The sequence below is a fragment of the Macaca nemestrina genome, chromosome 14, assembly GCF_043159975.1.
Source record: "Macaca nemestrina isolate mMacNem1 chromosome 14, mMacNem.hap1, whole genome shotgun sequence".
NCBI classification, from domain to species: Eukaryota; Metazoa; Chordata; class Mammalia; order Primates; family Cercopithecidae; genus Macaca; species Macaca nemestrina.
Window position 1 is genome coordinate 46,816,115 of NC_092138.1, and position 21,374 is coordinate 46,837,488.

At 41.0% G+C, this 21,374-nt stretch overlaps 1 protein-coding gene across 1 annotated transcript in view; it reads left to right on the top strand.

The window, feature by feature from the left end:
• Positions 1-4,040: 4,040 nt before the first annotated feature.
• Positions 4,041-21,374, top strand: part of LOC105489076 (centlein) — a 514,234-nt gene continuing 496,900 nt past the window's right edge. The window contains exon 1 of the mRNA XM_071077831.1: positions 4,041-4,075. Within this exon, the coding sequence (XP_070933932.1) occupies positions 4,070-4,075 (6 nt within the window). The 5' untranslated portion in view covers positions 4,041-4,069. The remainder of the gene's footprint in view (positions 4,076-21,374) is intronic.

Here is a 21,374-nt window from a genome sequence, read left to right on the forward strand (position 1 = left end):
AGAAATTAGCCTGCCATGGTGGTGCACGCCTGTAGTCTCAGCTACTCAGGAGGCTGAGGTAGGAAAGTCACTTGAACCTGGGAGGTGGAGATTGCAGTGAGCCGAGATCGTGTGCCAGCCTGGGTAACAGAGCAAGACTCCTCAAAAAAATAAATAAATAAAAATTAATTTATAAGGGGATTCACACCACTGTGTTTTCTCTAATCTTTCATTTCCAGCATCTCATAAATTAGGCATCTAAACTTCCCAGTGAAATTCACGGTTGCAATTAAAATCTAAATTTTTTTTTAAATGAGAAATTTCCATGAAAATGTTTCCCAGCTGAGCATAGTTACTCAGGCCTGTAAAATCCTAGCACTTTGGGAGGCCAAAGTGGAAGGATTGCTTTAGGCCGGGATTGCAAGACTAGCCTGCACAATATAGGGAGACCTGGTCTCTAACAAATAAACTAAATAAATAAAATGCTAAGAAAAAGAAAATGTTTCTCTTCCAGAGTGAATTAGATACGTTTTAGAATTTCCTCAACTATTTCTAGATGTGTAAACAAGTCTATGTAGAGGTCAAGATCAAGAAAAGATACTATTTAAACTTTGGAGGACCCTTTGTGTTTCTTAGAAATCTTGTCTTTCATGCACTTTCCTTTGTCTTTCTCTTTCCCTTTCTATCCTCACTCCTGAAACTACGCATAGCCTAATAGAGGTGCATGGTTTGGCATCCCTGGTCTGGCTATCTGTCTTAGCTCCCAGGTCCCTGAGTTAGTCTCACACGTTGTAAGCTTATAGAGCTGCAGTTATTCCCTATGTTCTACTTAGCTAATTGGTAGTAATAAATCACAGTTATTGAATGCTTGCTATGTACTAGGCATGGTGCTGAGGGCTTTTCTCAAGATGGATTATCAAAATCATTTTCATTTAGCAGACGAGGAAACTGCAAAAATAACGTGATTCTGATCCAGGGAGACACAACTGCACAAACTCTCAAAGCATCCCTCATCTAACCTGTCCATCAGCAAATCCTGTCTAAAATCCAACCATTTCTCAGTACCTTCCCTGCTGCCACCCTAGTCACTGCCAGCACCATCTCTTGCCTGGGTTATTACAAGGGAAGGGCCTCCAGCTGGTCGTCTTTCTTGTTATCTTACCTCATTCTTAAAAATCTTTAAAATGTGAGCTAAAGCATATCACTCCTCTGCTTCCCATCTTACCTGAAAGACAAACAAAGTGCATAATGGCTTGAAGGCCCTACACCATCTGACTCTACCCCTCTGAAATCAGCTACTACTATTGGTCCCTTGGTTGACTCCACTTTACCCACACTACTTTTACAACTCCTGATTTCTGAATTTTAGAAAACAGACTAATTCCATTTCAGTGATGATCAAATGACTTTAGTTTTTAAATAGATAGGGATTAAATGTTGCACTGTGAATTTATTTACTGTCTACCCCCAGTAGAATGTCAGCTCTAAAAGGTCAGAAACTATTTGTTTTGTTTGCTATTATTTCCAGTGTCTAGAACAGTGCCTGGTACATAGTCCATGTTCAAAAATACTTGTTGTGTTTATGAGTGAATGAGTGGGGGAAAAAACCCCACATACTTTGGAATTAGATATAACTGGGTTCAAATTTCAGCTTTATCAAGTATTATATGTATGTTCCTTTATAATGTTTCCCCTTTTCAGCTGGGCATAGTGGCTACACCTGTAATCCCAGCATCTTGGGAGGCTGAGGCAGGTGGATTGCTTGAGGTCAGGAGTTCCAAACCAGCCTGGCCAACATGGTAAAACCCCGTCTCTACTAAAAGTACAAAAATTAGCCAGGCATGGTGGTGTGCACCTGTAGTCTCAGCTACTCAGGAGGCTGAGACATGAGAATCACTTGAACCCAGGAGGTGGAGCTTGCAGTGAGTTGAGATGGTGCCACTGCACTCCAGCCTGGGCGACAGAGTGAGAACTCTGCCTCAAACAAACAAACAAACAAAATACTTTTCCCTTTTCTGAATATCAGTTTCACCTTGAGCAAAATTGGAATAGAGGTAGCAATTTCATACATTTTGGAAATGTTTAGTGATATCACAGATGTTTTGTGCCTGATATAGGTTTTGATAAATTTCAACTATTTCTAGCCCCTTCTCTCCTCTTCCAGTTTTTCTACAAGGGAGGTAGAGAGAAATGAATATTTAAAGTCAAGCTGGTATTCACTGAAGTAATTTAATAAATGTTTCTTGAGCATCTACTTGTTGCAGACTAGAGACACAAAGATGAATGAGTTAGTATGCACATCCTTAAGGAACTCATTTTAGTGTAATGATTATTAAACCAAGAATACTAAGATATGCATAAATAAAAAGTTTTCCTCATAGAGCATGAAAATATTAATCCTGCACTTACCACTATTCTCCCTTGTACCTGAAAAAATAATTACCTTAATATTCTTAGTTTTTATGTTTTTTCATTATACTTTAAATATACAGCCAAACATTTAGACAAACACAACAATCTATATCCATTCAGATTAATTAGTGTCATTGAATTTTTCAGGTTTCTTTATTCTTCCTAGTGATATCATATTAAATTTGCAGTTTTAAAACAAATACTATAAAAGCAGTATGAAAGAAGTTTATTTTTAGGACCGTTGAATGATTTTTTTAATGAACAAATGATAAAGGGTGTTTTTAAATAGCATGCATTAAGGAAAAAATTATCCATTTGAAAAAACTTTTATTTTTAGTTTACCACTCAATGTTCATTAAACAGAGAATTGTTGTGGATCTATGCACAGTTCAGAAAAGTGAATATCAATGAAATATAGCGCACACAACAGTTGAATGGTCCCTAAATTGTTATTACTATCATTTCAATTATTTATGCAGTAAACTGTATAATGTAACAATAACATTAAAAGATAAATACAGACCTTAGCTCCCTGATGTGCTACTTCTTCCTCCAAATCATATTTACAATTAACCAGAAGTTGGAATTCCAAGTCTTATTGAGAAATAGTTCACTTGCTTTTGAATTGTACCAGCTCCTTCTCCGAGTCTCCCTACTGTACTCCACGTCTGATGAAACATTTATTTGAACAAACAAAATACATATGTACAAATAAATACAAGTGTCAGGAGCTGACATACAAATGCAAACACATGTCTTTCCCCAGGCCCACTATGACAGCATGACAGGCTAAAGAGCCTTTTGAATGGAAACTACATAAAGCATCAAGCCCCTGAAAAGAATGACCAGACAAAAGCTCCGCAATCAATTGAATGTCTTTAGGAGATACACTTTTCTTTTTAAAAGTGTGACACTTTGATGACTCAGTGGCAGGACAGGTAACAAAGGAATGGCTGCCTGGAGGCTGTGCATGGCAGGAGGAGAGCAGCTAAACACCACAGTCTTCCCAATGCTGCTGCCTGACTGTGGAAGAATGAAGGACACCTTTAGGAATCTCCCTGCACGGAGATGCCAGGAAACCAGTCATCGCCCAGCCACTTTGTGGGGCCATTAGCAGAGCCTCAAACTCCATCTTTTTTAAAACAAAAGCACAAAGAAAATAATTTTTCATCTGAGGAATCACCTTAAGATCCCCAAATGGAAAGTAAGGGGAGCAGTAAACCTCTCATGCCAGGTGGGCAGCTCTGACACAGGGCATTAAGGTAAGAAGGTTATTTATGACAAAAGAAAGGAGACAGGATTCCAAAGTGGGAGACGGAAGGACAGAGGTGATTGGAGCCCACCTTTATCCCCTGCCCCATTCAAATGCAGAGGGCAATGGCTTCCATAAGAAACCAGGTGGCACACGTGACCCAAAGGGAAAAGCCTCACTTTAACTCTTTGATATGGTCTGGCTGTGTTCCCACCCAAAATCTCATCTGGAATTGTAGTCCCCATAATCCCTGTGTGTGTCAAGGGCAGAACCAGGTGGCGGTAATCGAATCTGGGGGGCGTTTCCCCCATGTTCTCGTGATAGCGAGTGAGTCTCACGAGATCTGATGGTTTAATAAGCGTCTGGCATTTCCCCTGCAGGCACTCATTCTTTCTCCTGCTGCCCTGTGAAGAGGTACCTTCTGCCATGATTGTAAGTTTCTTGAGGCCTCCCCAGCCATGCGAACTGTGAGTCAATTAAATCTCTTTTCTTTATAAATTACCCCGTTTCAGGTATTTCTTCATAGCACTATGAGAATGGACTCATATGCTCCTCTTCCAGGTAAGTTAGGCAAATAGTATGTTTCCTCCACAAAACAAAAGATGATTGCCTCAGAATGCCCTGTAACTTTGCCTGCAGGAAGCCTGCAGTAAGACCTCTTCTTAGGGCCAGTCTGAAGTCCACACCCTCCCCTTAGCCCCTAATTTGGGATGCAAAAGCTGTCCCTGAGACTTCAGATGATGAGGATTTGACTTTGGAATTTGCGATTCGCTTTTCAGACTGACCTTCTGTTATATTTTCTTTTGCTTCTCTGGGATTTCAAGCTTGAGAATAGAGTAGGGAAAAAAGTTCTGTGCTCTCCTTTGGGACATTATTTTCCATGGTCCCCTTGGGAAGAGGGTAACAGGTAAGTCTTGATGGAATTGTTCTGTGTTTCCAGGCTCCCCTCTGGAATTAATCCTCTAGAGGCATGGAAGGGAGCCTGATGGACTCTTCTGGGCTGTGTCCCAGTCAGGAAGTCAAGTCTTTCTAATTCCTAGACAGGCCAGCACTTTCTGCTGAACAGAGGCCTGCTAGACCCTGAGTAGGGGAAGCCCAGGCTGCTTCTGAGGCAAATGATGACCTTAATCATTTTCAGAGGTATGGTTTTCACCTGGGAAGGAACGTGAGAAGACAACAAGGCATTCAGTGAATATTTATGAGCGAGCGGAGAAAGCTCTTTCTTTCTTCCTGTACGTGGCAGAAAGGGTAGCTGGAAGCTGTGCCAATGTAGGAGACCAAGAATTCCTAGCCTGGGAGGAAGGAAGGGCAGGGATACAAAGGGACAGCGGGAGAGGAGGAAGCAAATCCCAACCAGGCTGGCTCTCCTAGGTGTAGTGGCAGTGAAACTCTCTTCTTTAGACTCTGTCTTAGAGAAGGATGGGGCCGGAAGAGGTGCCGCCTCTCAGCAGGTGTTGGGATGTGTGTGTGTTTGCGGGGGTTTAATCAGGGCATCTACGAGCACTTTCATAGACCCTTGGCTACTAATGCTGCCCAATTCCAAGCATGTTTAGCTTTAAATACTTCTTGTCTCGTAATCTAGGGCCAAATATCTGGAGGTAGGAATTGGCCGCCATAGCCTGTTGCTCCCCACAAGAATGAGGACAAGGGCTCCACTGGGCACTTTTCCTAGGCATGGCCAGGGTTGTTATAAAGCATGGGGTGGGAGGGTGGTTGTGGTTTCTGTGGTATAGCTACCGATCAATGTAGCATTTGATTGATCCAGTTTCTCCAGAGAAGGGATTGTGGTGGGAAAACCATGAGGCTGAGGAGGTGGATACTTACAGGTCCTGGTCCAGCTGACTTGGATCTTGGGATCACTCCCTTCTCCAACCTGAGTGGTTCCCCAAACTTTTTTTTCTTTTTTCTTTTTTGAGATGGAGTCTCGCTCTGTCACCCAGGCTGGAGTGCAGTGGCTCAATCTCGGCTCACTGCAAGCTCCGCCTCCTGGGTTCACACCATTCTCCTGCCTCAGCCTCCCGAGTGGCTGGGACTACAGGCTTCCACCACCACACCCAGCTAATTTTTTCTATTTTTAGTAGAGAAGGGGTTTCACCATGTTAGCCAGGATGGTCTCGATCTCCTGACCTCGTGATCTGCCCACCTCAGCCTCCCGAAGTGCTGGGATTACAGACATGAGCCACTGTGCCTGGCCAACTTTTTTATTTTTTATTTATTTATTTATTTTTTATTTATTTTTATTTTTATTTTTATTTTTATTTTTGAGACGGAGTCTCGCTCTGTCACCCAGGCTGGAGTGCTGTGGCCGGATCTCAGCTCACTGCAAGCTCCGCCTTCCGGGTTCACGCCATTCTCCTGCCTCAGCCTCCTGAGTAGCTGGGACTACAGGCGCCCGCCACCTCACCCGGCTAGTTTTTTTTGTATTTTTTAGTAGAGACAGGGTTTCACCGTGTTAGCCAGGATGGTCTCGATCTCCTGACCTCGTGATCCGCCCGTCTCGGCCTCCCAAAGTGCTGGGATTACAGGCTTGAGCCACCGCGCCCGGCCTTTTTTATTTTTAAATTACAGAATTGTCTGACAAAGGAACTCTTTTAAGGAGCCTTAATATTAATATATCAAAAGATCAAGGCAGAGCTGCCCTCATTGAAGGGGTTGGGGGACCTGGAGCTCACCTTCCTCTCTCCTTCCCTGGCTGGGAGGAAGGATGGGGTGGGGGCAGGGGTGGGAACTCCTCAGAGCAGTGTGGAAGCCGTTCTAGATGACTGTCAAGCCCTGTGCAATCTTTAAATCTCATGATTAAAAATATCTTTCTTCTGGAGTGCTGGTATTGATAACTGGCAAATTTGGGAGTGGAAGGAGAATGAAGGAAAAAGGGAGGGAGAAAACCACCCTTATAAATTTAGGACTCCCAGGGCAGGAGTCCCAGACTGGGAGAATGTCTCAATGTTTCAGCAGCGTTCAGTGTGCTGTGTCACTGTTTGTCTTGGCCTTTTTCGGCTGTGAGCGGCGTAAATGAATGTGCTTCATTTCCTCAGCAACAGGACTGGGTCGCACATGTCCCCTCCCCTGGTGAGCAACCCGAGGAGTGAGTGGGGTGTCATAGAGTTGCCAGGGACAGGCTGACAGTAGTACCAAATTAGGAAAAGGACCGACTGAGGATGCCTGGCCAATCTGCATCCCCGACGCTCAGCCAGCAAAATCAGTGGAAGTATGTGTAATCCTGTGTAGACTAGGATGGCATGTGCTCTGCCAGCAATGCAGGAAAAAGGATAATCAAGCGGGACATGGTTCTTTAATAAGTTTAAAGCTAAACATCATCAAAATGCTGCAACACAATACCAGGGGCTGGAAGTGGTTAGCGTTGTGATTACAGAAAGGGCATCAGTATAGGATGTCATATCTCACAAAGATCCAGGAAAATGTCTAGCATTCGTTTTTATAAACAAAGCATAGCACACTGGAGTTATTTCTTATTTCAAACATATAGTCACACACTACCTTTATTTAGAACATGGGCGAGGAGATCGGAATGGCATATAAATCCAGGACAAGACTTGGTATGTAAGTTCCTCCTCAAAAAAGCAAAATGCAAGGCCTATTCTAAACAAATCCAGGGCAATTCAGCTCCTAAGCATTGTTAATCTTTTCATTAAAGGTACAGTCACTATGTTCCACTTCTTTCAAAGATCAGATCCAGATTTTCCAGCTAATGAAACAATGAAGTCATTTCTACAAAAACCAGAAGAGAGACCTTAGGAAAAGATTGCAGACTAGATCATTACAGTTGCAGAGGCCAATAGATTTGAGTGGGACACACACACACTCACACAGGGGCATGTAAAACGTAGTCCCTATGAGGGAAATCTTAGAAGCTAAAGTGATACATTAGACTGTGAATAAAAGACAGCATGAATCAAATATCTCATCTGCAGCCACCCCCTCCTTCTGCTGCTGCTCCACAGTAGAGCTTTGTGAGTGTGTGTGTGTGCGCGTGTGTGTGTTTCCTTTCAGTTCTGGCATCAGTTTAAGAACCACAGTTGTGGCTTGTGACTGTGCCTCAGCATGCCAATGCAGGGTGTTGCTGTTTAGAGTAGTTAGCCTACTGGGAACAAAAGGTATTTGATCTTCTCTCTTCTCCTTAAGCTCAATCTACCTAAATGTGGCTTGGCTTTGTGGTGAGACACATGCTGAACTGCTGGAAAGGGCAGAGCTTAAAATATATGGGTGCCAGTTCATTGTTGGCGACCACACTTTCCCTTGCGGTAAAAATCTTACAGACAAGCATGAGCCTACATTTCCAAATGCATGTTCCCTTTGAATGAGTTCCCTAAGGTGGATGGTCGGGGGAAGAATATATTAGGGAGGCCTGTGTCATAAAAACTCAGGGCCTGCCCTCTTTCTGCATTTCTGCCATGGAGTGTGCTAGCCTGTGAGTAGTTGGGGAAAGGAATAAAACATTTCTACTCACGGAAACGTGTGGGGTGGTAGGGAGGGAGAAGGAAAGCATGTTGCCAATGTATATTTTTGGCACGGGCAAATACTTCTCGGTGAAGTTCTAAGTGCTAGATTTAGAAATCCCCTGGCCTTTTTGTGTTGTGTCAGGGCCTTTTTCACACACACTGATGAAAACTACACTCACCTTAATGCCAAAAAACCCTTGAGCATTTCCTGCGCCATTGGGCACATTCTGTGAGTGGAAGGAATGTGGAATTAGAGGGGGAAATTGACTTCACTGATGACCTCCAGAAGAACTGAATGGTACAGGAAAAAAGAGTTTCATTGATTTAGTGCCTATCTCAACAGAAAATGGAGACTTTATAGCTGTTCATCACCAATCATTATGCAAGTATATAATGTGAATCATATGTAAGTGTATCATAGTTTCCTGGAGGTACATTGGCTTCAGGTTATATAAGTGTCAGAAGGTGAGTAGTTGGTTGTAGTTTCAATGGCAAACCAGTGATAAGAAGTAAGTGTTATTTTTCTTACTGGTCTTGCCTGTAGCTATGGAGATTCAGATATGGGATCAAGTGGAGTAAGTTGGTGGACCAGTTTGCCTTTAGAGGCTCTTAGCCAGTAGTGGCACTAAGCCCCCACAAACATCCATCAATAAGCATTCAATCCAAGGAAAAACGCTCTGCTTCCTCTGCAATTGCAGCTTCAAAATAACTCCCCTAAACCCCTTTCTCTCTAACCAGCTTTTGGTGCCTTTCTATATAGACATTGTGCCACCAAAACTGATCTTGCACTTGGCAAAAATGATGCCTCCTCATCAAACTACAGTGAGAAAGAGATGGGTTTCTTTTATGATTGTACAGATCAGCGTCCTGACAGAAAACAGATGGCAGACTCAATGTAGGTAATGTGAAGGGACTGTTTATAAAGGTCTCTGCAGGTTGGAAGGAAACCATGAGAGGTAGTGCAGCATCCCAAGGCTATTAACAAAGGCGAGTTCCTCTAATCTGGAAAGGTGAGGAGGGCCAGGTATTGGAACTGAAGGGAGATAACTGTGAAGAGGCTCACCTGACATGACCCTGGAAGTGAGTCCAAGAAGAATTGATGAGAATGAATGCACTGACATCACCTCCTCCCTCCTCATATCCTGCTGGTGCTCATCAGCGGCCAAACCTAATGGGAAACCTAGATCAATGATGCAGTCTATATAGGTCAGCCTCCCAAGGCATAGGCAGCATAGGGAGGATGGGAAGGGGATCTGGAGGGCAAATGAGTGGTGTCCAGCATCGGTAAGCCTGGCTTCAAATCTTGTTTCTTTCTGATTAGCTGATGACCTTTGGCAAATGATTTAATTTCTCTCAGCCTTTCCTCTGAGGAGACAGTCACTTAGATATCATTTCTGTTCCACAGCCCCCGTCTCCATTCCAACTCCAATAAAAGGGGATTGTTAATGTTATGATTTCTCATAAGGAGGAAGACTTTAAATGACATTCACATTTATCCTACTTACCCAAATGTTTTAACTCAATAATGTACAGTTTAATGCTTAATAATTTCACATTTGTTATTTATTGTGACCACAAAATTTTTAGCAGCTTTACTGAGATACAACTCACATGCAATAAACTGCACATGCTTAAAGTGTAAAATTTGTTGTTTTGACATATGTAGACACCCATAACACTATCACCACATCAAGACAATAAATATCTATCACCCCAAAAGTTTCCTCATGCCTCATTGTAATCCCTTCCTCTTCCTTCCTCATTCCTCTTCGTCATCCATTGATATGCATTCTGTCACTATGTCAGGCTTCTCTAGAGGGATAGAACTAATAGGATATGGGAGTTTATTAAGGAGTATTAACTTACATGATCACAAGGTCCCACAATAGGCTGTCTGCAAGCTGAGGAGCAAGGAAGCCAGTCCGAGTGCCAAAGCTGAAGAACTTGGAGTCCAGTGTTTGAGAGCAGGAAGCATCCAGCATGGGAGAAACATGTGGGCTGGGAGGCTAAGCCCGTCTCTCTCTCTCTTCATGTTTTTCTGCCTGTTTTATATTAATTGGCAGCTGATTAGATTTTATCCTCCTGATTAAGGGTGGATCTGCCTTCCCCAGTCCACTGACTCAAATGTTAATCTCTTTTGGCAACACCCTCACAGACACACCCAGGATCAATACTTTGTATCCTTCAATCCAATCAAGTTGACACTCAGTATTAACCAACACAGTTGGGTTGCATTTATTAAAAGTTTATAGAAAAATAATCGTATGTATTCTTTTTTAAAATCTGGTTTCTTTCCCTCAGCATAATTATTTTATGATTTATCCATGTTGCAGCATGTATCTATTTTTTATCCCTTTATAAAACAAAGTTGTTATTCTATTCTGTGACTATACCACAGTTTATCCATTTGCTTGTCTATGCAGATGTTGATGGATGGACATCTGGGGTTTTCCAGTTTTTGGCTGTCATGAATAAAGCTCATCTGAACATTCGTAGGGACATATGTTTTCATATATCTTGGGTAAATAACTAGGAACAGAATGGCTGGGTCATATGGTAGATACGTGTTAACTTTTTAGGAAACTGCCAAACTGTTCTCCAAAGTGGTTGCACAATTTCACATTTCCAATAGCAGTATATTAGAGTACCAGTTCTACAGAAGCATTTCCTCAAAGAAATTAAAGAGAGAATTACGATATAATCCAGCAATTCCACTTCCAGCATATACCCAAAAGAATTGAAAGTAAGAACGCAAAGAGATATTTGTAAATCCATGTTAATAGCAGCATTACTTGCAATAGCCAAAAGGTAGAAGCAGCTCAAGTGTCCATGCACAGATGAATGGATAAACAAAATGTGGCATGCATATACAATGGAATATTATTTGGCCTTAAAAAGGAAGAAAATTCTCATACCTGCTAAAACATGGATGAATCCTGATAAATCAGTCACAAAAAGACAAATACTGTACGATTGCACTTATATGAGGTTCCTAAAGTAGTCAAATTCATAGAGACAGAAGAATGTTGGTTGCCAGAGGCTGAGGGAGAGGACCAGGGAGTTGTCTAATGGATGCAGATTTTCGGTTTTGCCAGATGAAAAGAATTCTGAAGATTTGTTGTACAACAGTGTGAATATACTTTACTGAACTGTACACTTAAAAACGATGAAGGTGGCAAGTCTTATGTGTATTTCGCTATGATAAAAAATATATACAATTGCAGAATTAATGACTGGCTATCGATACAGGAGGAAAACCAAGCATCCCTGAAACCAAGGAATTGGCCACTGATTTCAATTGATGGCACTTAGTCTGAAGCACTAGGTTTTAACTTATTTCAGTTTACTGAATGTAGTGCACGTACCCACAAGAGTTAAGGTTGTGCCAAGAGTATTAAGGAGAAAACAAACACAAATGCAACCCACAAGACTTTATAGATTAGTCCAAAAAGTAATACTAAGTAATAATGTTCAAATGGCAATAAAGATGAAGTATCGGCCGGGCGCGGTGGCTCAAGCCTGTAATCCCAGCACTTTGGGAGGCCGAGATGGGCGGATCACGAGGTCAGGAGATCGAGACCATCCTGGCTAACACGGTGAAACCCCGTCTCTACTAAGAAATACAAAAAATAGCCGGGCGAGGTGGCAGCGCCTGTAGTCCCAGCTACTCGGGAGGCTGAGGCAGGAGAATGGCGTGAACCCGGGAGGCGGAGCTTGCAGTGAGCTGAGATCCGGCCACTGGACTCCAGCCTGGGCTACAGAGCGAGACTCCGTCTCAAAAAAAAACAAAAAAACAAAAAAAACACTAGAACTTTGGTCACAGCCCCTCCTTTGTTGTTTTTTAAATGTTAACCACCTCCTGGTCTTCCACTTATTTCTGTGTTATCTGTCTACAGTCTTCTATTAGCTCCTTCTCACTCTACTACACTTCAGTGTCAAAGACCCTGCTCCCCACCATTCCTACCCCTCACACACGCTCTACATATACACACATGCACTTACCTCCCACCCCGCGCACTATCATGGCAGTTCCCCAGATGTTATTAGTAGTTCCTTTGCAAATACTGTTCCATCCATCAGAAATGCCCTTCCCTAACCTGTCCACTGGATGATCCAGCTTGCCTTTCTACACTCAGCTGAAACATCTCTTCTGTGAAGAGCGTCTTTTGCATGTATAACTAATGTCATATAAGAGGTCATACTTCTGGAAAGTATTTATAGAATACTAAAAAAAGTATATACTTTTGAGTCACTATTCCATTATAGAATTTAAAGAGGAAAAGATATACAAATGAGCATAATTTTAACATATTTCTCTAACAAAGTATATAGTTTTTTGTTTGTTTGTTTGTTTGAGATGAGGTTTCATAATATTGCCCAAGCTGGATTCAAACTCCTGGGTTCAAGTACTCCACCTGCCTCAGCCTCCCAAGTAGCTGCACCACTGCACCTGGCTTAAGATATGTGCTTTTAAGAAGACATTTAAAGATACACCTAAGAAGAAAATAAACTGTCATCCTAAATCATTGTTCCTCAATAATGTAAGCAAATCTATACACCATGGAAAAGTCACTTAAAAACCTGATAGCAACCTCACATAACATGAGAATTAATAGAAAAAAACCCTATTAGATTAGAACTATTTAAAAGAAAAATGTTTGGAAACTAAAAAATCAAACATGCATTCTAGAACACAATGAAACCACCATGAAGATAAATGAAAAATGAGAAGGGCAAAGTACTAATGCAGAAAATATGCTAACTTGAATTCATTTTTCTGGACACCTCCTATTTAATAGCCTTCTGAAGTGTTTCATTCAACTCATCCACTTTGACCATAATACTACCCCAAAGATTTCCAATTGCCTGATTTGGAAGATGGAATAGGGGGAATGTGGCCAAATAAAGGTATATGAGATATTTGGTTGCTTTGCACCTAATGTGTTTTTATTAAATAGTTGTTAATATTCTTATTCCCACTGCTTTACTCCGGATTCAGCTGGTTTATCCCCAGGGCATGACTAAACTGGAGCAGTGTTCCTTGGGTGTGGTTTTCTTTCTCTGGATGAACTTCAAAGGAGCAGGCCTTACCAGTGTGGCATTGAATCTCTTTTTAATCATGACACCTTGGAGCAAAGAGACTTATCATTTCAAATAGCTAAACTTTTAGAAGAATTACCAGTTATTGTCTTTGAAGGAATGGTTAACAAGAGGATTGATGATGTACTCCGGGTATGTTGGTTGAATATTTAGGATACTGTTATTTCGAAGCTATTACAAATAGTAAGTGCTTTTAAAGGCTTCAAACCTGGCCCCAAATAAAATTAGTAGGAATTTCACTATCATTAATTGAACAAACAAATAAGTGCCAGACATTGTACATCTCTTATTTAATCCTCTACATTTTTGTAAGGTCAGTAGCAATATTTATTTTTTTGAGACAAAGTCTCACTCTGTCACCCAGACTGGAGTGTAGTGGTGTGATCTTGGCTCACTGCAACCTCTGCCTCCCAGTTCAAGCAGTTCTGCCTCAGTCTTCCAAGTAGCTGGGTCTACAGGTGCATGCCACCATGCCCGGGTAACTTTTGCATTTTTAGTAGACGGGGTTTCACCATGTTGGCCAGGCTGGTCTTGAACTCCTGACCTCAGGTGATCCTCTCACCTCGGCCTACCAAAGTGCTGGGATTATAGGCATGAGCCACCGCACCTGGCCATTACTTTATTTTTGAAAGAAAGCAAAGTAAGGCTAAAGAAACTTGATTGAGTTAACCCAATTAGTGGCAGAAGGGTAACTTTACCCAAGCCTCTCTGAGTCTCGTTCTTTTCTACTTCACCATGATGCCTCATTGTCGGTATGTCTCTTGGGGAGCCTGTGAACTTGCATATATATATTTTTAAAGCTCCCATAGTAATTATAATGTTTAGTGGAGTTTGAAGACAGTTTTCTATTACCAAGGACATTGGTTCAACTAAGATGTGAAATATTTAATGTACTAGTCCTGCCAGGAATACAATATAATATTTATATTTCGAAAGGCAAACACTGGGAATTGCCAATATTTAACATAAAGGAATTTATAATGCAGCAGTGAGTTTCACTCACTGAAGAGATTTCCCTGGTGGACACCCAAAGACCCTTACAAGCTGTCCTCAAATCATACCAGAGGCAGATTTCTTTACACTTTTCCTTTCCTTTTCTTGTGCTCCATTCTTTAACTATGACTTCTCAAACTCTATTAAATTTCTCTATCCACTATCAACTTTAAAAAATAAATTTAAATGTATTTGAATTTAACAGAAAAGCATTAAATGCAAATGCCAAAGTTTAAAGAAATATTGTTTCAAAACAAAATATTTTAGTTTCTTAAAATCCCCTTCAGTTTTCAAATAACGAAAAGCATTAAAATTACGGAGATTTTTAAAAAATGACATTTCTTAATGGGCATAGCTCACCTTTTCAGGTAGGATACGCTCCTGTTTTTCTTTTTGTGCTCTGAGTTCAGAAAATCTAGAAAGTCTAGCAGTTTGTGCCTTGGAGGCTCTTGTAACAGATGTCCAGGTTGGAGCCAGGCCTGCCTTGGCAGTCATAATTCTCCGTCATTTCTTCAGTTCAGAGAAATGATCGTTAATGACCTTTTACTATTGTTTTAGATTATTTCTTCTTTTTTCTTTGAGGCAGAGTCTCACTCTGTTGCCAGGCTGTAGTGTAATGGTGCGATCTTGGCTCACTGCAACTTCTACCTCCCAGGTTCAAGCGATTCTCCTGCCTCAGCCTCCCGAGTAGCTGGGATTACAGGCACGCACCACAAAGCCCAGATAATGTTTGCATTTTCAGTAGAGATGGGGTTTCACCATGTTGGCCAGGCTGATCTCGAACTCCTGACCTCAGGTGATCCACCTGTCTTGGCCTTCCAAAGTGCAGGGATTACAGACGTGAGCCACCGTGCCTAGCCTCTCTTTTCTCTCGTTTTCTTCTTTCGCTCTGTCTGGGGCATCTTTCAGATGGATATAGAATGTCTAGGCTCTATTCTTATGTCTTTTAGCTGGTATCTCACCATTTTTGTCTCTTTATGGTAAGTTCTAGAAATTTTCCTGCACCTTCTCATTTCCTATTATTTGTCTCCTTTGGGGTCATTCTGTTTGTTCATGTCTTTTTCTTTCATGCCATTGATTTTCCTCAAATGACTAGTGATCCTATCTACACAAATGAAGGACTCAGTTGATAGCTGAAATAGCGGGGGTGCTATTTAGTAGCTTGTTTTAGTAGTTTCCATAGAGTGAGTATCTCTTGTCAATAGGTCTGCAACAAATCTGGAGATTGCTGCACCTTCTGGGTTCTCTCTCAGCCTTTCTGTGCCAAGAAGGTGGGATGCTGGTCCTAGTTCTTCCCAATCTCTTCTCCTTAGAGGACAGATCTTGCTCTCTACTCCATCTGGACTAAATTTTCTTTTTCTAACAGCTTGGATGTTTTCTGGTCTCTGCTTTATGCCTCTCTGGCCCTAACTCTGTTCAGGATCCCTCGAGCTGACTTTTTCTGGATGTCAAAACTTTGTGTGCTTAGCAACATAAACTCAAATTTAGGACTGGAGGAACTGGAGCTGATCTGATGTCCCTATATGTCTGGATTCCCTTTGCTTTCCCCACCTCTTTTCTCTTTTCTAGGCTTGATCACAAACCTCTATTGCAGCATGTGAGGGGTTAATCATGACACAAGCCACTCATTCTCACTGAGCCTGTTTCCTCCTCCATCACACTGGACAATATCTGTGCCCACTTCCCATGGGTTAGGTGCCAAGTATATAAATGCAATTATAGACTCTAAAGTGTTCTATAAGGGAAAAACTGACTTGTGAAAGGGTTATAGAATATGCAGTCTATGCAAAGCATTTTTCTAGAGTTTTTAGGAACAAACAAAAGATATAATAAATGACTATAACCAAAGTCCACCTTCTTTAACTTTCTCAATATTGATTAGCATCAGCTTCCAAGTTCAGATTGTAAATCTTTTCATCATGCAGATGAAGATATCAGCTAAGCCAAATTCACAGCAGAAATTGTAGACTGTGTATAGGCAAGACTATATCAGTCCTCCTTAGGAAGCTAGCAAACTTGGAGCTCTAGAAAACTATGATCATGTCTGTGAAAACCATACATAGAGGAGTACGTGACTTTAAGACCTGTATTTAGGGCCAGGTGCAGTGGCTCATGCCTGTAATCCCAGCACTTTGGGAGGCCGAGACAGGTGGATCACCTGAGGTCAGGAGTTTGAGACCAGCCTGGCCCATATGGTGAACCACTGTCTCTACTAAAAATACAAAAATTAGCTGGGCATGGTGGCAGGCACCTGTAATCCAAGCTACTTGGGAGGCTGAGGCAGGAGAATCACTTGAACTCAGGAGACAGAGGTTGGAGTGAGCCAGGATCGCACCATTGCACTCCAGCCTGGGTGACAAAGTGAAACTCGGTCTCAAAAAAAAAAAAAAAGGCCTGTTTGCAAATTACCCATCTGACAAGGGATTGATAACAAGAATATATAAGCAGGTCAAACAACTCCATAGGAAAAAAATATAATAATCTGATCACAACTGGATAAAAGATTTAAATAGACATTTACCAAAAAAAGACATACAAATGGCAAAGAAGCATATGAAAAGGTGCTCAAAATCATTGTTCATCAGAGACATGGAAGTCAAAACTACAATGAGATTTCACCTCATCCTGGTTAAAATGGCTTATGTCCAAAAGATAGGCAAACGCTGGCAAGGATGTGGAGAAAAGGGAACACTTGTACACTGTTGGTGGGAATGTAAGTTAGTATAACCAGTATGGAGAACAATTTGGAGGCTCTTCAAAAAACTAAAAATTGAGCTACCATATGATCCAGCAATTCCACTGCTGGGTATATACCTAAAAGAAAGGAAATCCATGTATCGAAGTGATATCTGCACTCCTTTGTTTGTTGTAGCACTGTTTACAATAGTTAAGATTTGGAAGCAACCTAAGTTTAAGTTTAAGTTTAAGTCCATGAATGGGGATAAAGAAAATGTGGTACATATACACAGTGGAGTACTATTCAGCATAAAAAAGAATGAGATTCAGTCGTTTACAATAACGTGGATGGACCTGGAGATAATTATGTTAAGTGAAACAATCCAGGCACAGAAAAACAAGCATCGCATGTTCTAACATATTTGTGAAATCTAAAAATCAAAACAATTGAACTTATGGGCATAGAGAGTAGAAAGATGGCTACCAGAGGCTGGGAAGGGTAGTGGAAGGCTGGTGGGGAAGTGGAGATTGTTAATGGGTACACATACACACACACAAAAAAGAGAAAGAATGAGTAAAACTTACTATTTGATAGTACAACATAGTGAGTATAGTCAATAACAACTTCATCGTATGTTTCAAAATAAAGAGTGTAAGTGGATTGTTTGTAACTCAAAGGATGAATGCTTGAGGGGATAGATACCCCATTCTCCATGATGTGCTTTTTTCACTTTGCGTGTCTGTATCAAAACATCCCATGTACCCCATAAACATACACACCTACTATGTTTCCACAAAATTTTTTTAAAAGACCTGTATTTAGGCCTGTTGCATCTTACATATACTAACAGCTAACATTGATTGAGTGGAAAATGTGAGCCAGATACATGTTTAAGTGCTTTACAGTTATCACTTCATAGAATTCTTACATTAATTCCATGGGGTAGGGACAGTATTGTTACAGCCCAACAGGTTCTTCTTGCCTGCTGCACAGAAAAAGCCAATACAGTGAAACAACAGGCATTGCAGCAGAGAAGGAGTTTTATAATCACAAGGCATCTGAGTGATCTGATCTGATCTGATCTGATCTGAAATGCCAGTCTTAAGTTTCATAATAGCAATGTTACCTATAGGAGGAACTGGAGAAGTTACAGATCTTGTGATCACTGGCTATGTGTCTCCTGAGCAGTAAGCAATTATAAAACAGCAAGTTAGGGAACAATGACCGGTTACTGTTTAACTATGCCTATATCGTAGTGGAATTCAGACCACTATTATAGTTGTAAAAATGCGGTTTCAGTGCCTAACAAGGGAAGGGTTAGTTTTGGGAAGAGACTATAATCATTCTTGCTATAAGGTTACAGCATAAACTAAATTATTCCCATAGTTATCCTGGTCTATGTACAAGAATAAGCAAAGGTGGTTAGCTTGTGAGATTAGAAGCAAAATGGAGTCAGCTAATTAGGTTTCTCTCATTTTTATAATTTTGCAAGGACGGTTTCAGTATTACCCTCATTATTCTGATGAGAAAGTTGAGGCATGGAGAAGCCAAGTAACTTGCCTAAGGTTTCCTGCTTGATAGGGGTAATGGGGAGATGGAAACCTAGGAAGTCTGATACAGGACATTTAATTTTGACCATTATGCACACTGTTTCTTGTTAGTCATGCATAAGACATATAATGCTGGAAAGACTTTCCCACACTTAGCTCAAAATGTAAATTACATTTATGTTTAAAATTTACTAAAGGGTAGGAATGCAATAGTTTAAAACTAACTTGGGGGAGGAATTTATGGTAGTTTTTTGGGATTTAGTTATTTGTAACCTATCTTTATTATTCCTTCAGTAGCTTTACTCCATCTCTTATACAAAAGCTAATGTAACCCCTCCCTTTTTGTTCATAGAACAGGGTTCAAATTTCTTTTCAAAATAATACTTAACATTTACTGAGCTCTGAACTAGTCAAGTGCTCTATTGAGCATTCTATAAACATTATTTCATTTAATGCAGCAAGCTTATTAAGGAGCTTTATACTTTTATTATTTTATTGATGAGGACGTCTACTTAACGTGCCCAAGTTCCAGAGATGGTTAATAGTGCTGTCGGAATCTGAAGCCTTGGTTTATCTTTAGAGCCTGTGGTAGACAGAATTTTAAATGGCCCATGTGACCTTTGCTCCCTGGTGTTATTCCCATGATTATGATATATTACATGGCCAAATAAATTTTGCAAATGTAATTTAAGTTTCTAATTAGTTAACCTTAAGAGAGAAATTACCTGAATGGGATGAACCTAATCACACAAGCCCTTTCAAGGCTGAGAATTTTCTTTGGCTGTTGGCAGAAGTCACAGAGATTCAGCGAGGCAGAAGGACTTTGTGGATTGCTGCTCTAAAGATTGAGGGAGGCACATGGGAAGAAATGTCAATGGCCTGGAAGAACTAATGGTAACATCCAGCTGACAGACAGCACGGAAACAGAGACCTCAGACCTACAACCCCAAGGAGGCAGATTCTGCCTTCAACCTGAAAGAACTTGGAGGAAATTCTTCCCCAGCACTTCCCAGCTGACACCTTCACTCTGGTCTTGTGAGACCCTGAGTAGAAGAACCGAGTTGAGCCATGCTGGATTGATTGATTGACTGATTTTTAGAAACAGAGTCTCACTCTGTCACCCAGGTTGAGTGCAGTAACATGATCATAGCTTACTCCAGCCTGGAACTCCTGGGCGTCCAGTATTTGTGAACTCCCTTCTCAGCTTCCAGAATAGCTGGGACTACAGATGTGTGTCACCATATATGGCTAATTAAAAAAATTTTTTTACTCCAGGTATGGTGGCTCACACCTATAATCCCAACACTTTGGGAGGCAGAGGCAGGCAGATCACGAGGTCAAGAGATTGAGACTATCTTGGCCAACATGGTGAAACCCTGTTTCTAGAGAAAATATAAAAATTAGCTGGGTGTGGTGGCACATACCTGTAGCCCCAGCTACTCAGGGGGCTGAGCCAGTGGAATCACTTGAACCTGGGAAGCAGAGCTTGCAGTGAGCCGAGATCGTGCCACTGCACTCTAGTCTAGCGACAGAGCGAGACTCCATCTCAAAAAAAAAAAATTTTTTTTTTTTTTTTAGACATGAGGTCTCACTGTATTGCCCAGGCTAGTCTCAAACTCCTGACCTCAAGCAATCCTTCTGCTTCAGCTTCCCAAGTAGTTGGAATTACAGGTGTGAGCTACAGTGCCTGGTCAGACCTACAGAAATGTGAGTTAAAAGATGGTTATTGTTTTAAGACACCAAGTCTGAGGTAATTTGTCATGTAGCATAGAAAACTGATACAGAGCCCATGTGATTAACTCCATCAGTAACACAGGTTTCTCCCTCCTTACGACCCCATATGAAGTGAATCTCACCTCATCTTGTCTGCCCATATGGCTCCTTATGGTTCTCCTGTTCTCCACTGCCTGGCTTTTGCCTAGGTGTTGGATGCACCTCATGTCTTCTAAGCTTAGGATGGGTATGGAGTTCTCCTCCATCCATTGTCTCCACCTGGCCAACTCCTTTTCATCCTTTGGTATGGATTTAAAATAGTCCTTCCTGCAACGAAGAGTTGTCTGATGCCTCAGACTAGGTCAAGTGCTTTCACAAGACCTTGTATGTGGCCCTCTTAGCTCTTACACCATTTATAAATATATTTGTGTGATTTCTTTTGATGATGTCTCAGTCGGTCTCCCATTTATTCTCAATATCATCCTGTTGAGGATTCAAAACCAGCAAACAATTTTCTGAATATTTATCTTTATATCCAGGTGTTTGTTTTCCTTTTTGTCATAGGCCTTCTCTACTTAGACTCTAAGTTTGTTGAAGAAAGGCACCGTGTCAATGTGTCAACATTGCTGGCATTTAATAACCATGTTAACCAATGAATGAGGAAACTGAAAACTACGACATTTCTACTTGGCTGATACTAATCTCTCTGTCTGTCTTCTCCCGACCACTGTCCTCCACTCTCCCCACCTGCACACACACACGCTATTGCCAACTGCTGCAGAGCCATCTATGAATTCATCTGTGCATTCACTCTTTGTTTTGAATTGTTTTTCTGCCAATTTAAAAAAACTTGCAAAAATAGTGGCTAAAATATCATTAAAAATAATATGAAAATTTTTTGGATTACTAAAACCAGCAGGTTAGCTTTGAGAACTTTTAGAAAAGGGGCTTAAATTATAATCATAGAGGAAGTCTTAAAGAATATAAAATATATAGTAGGTTGGAAACTGGGAAAACTGAGTTTGAACTTTGGATGAGCTGAAACTATTATTAACCTCTCAGGGTCCACTTGTCAAATTAGAATTTCAGGCTAGATATATATGAAGTCCGTTTTTAAATCTAATTTCCCTAAATTGTACACCTATGACTGCTTAATTTGGCAATACTACTTTGAAGTTACTATGGCATGGAAGTAACTGTATATGTTTAACAAAACAATCTATAAGGCTAATAATTTT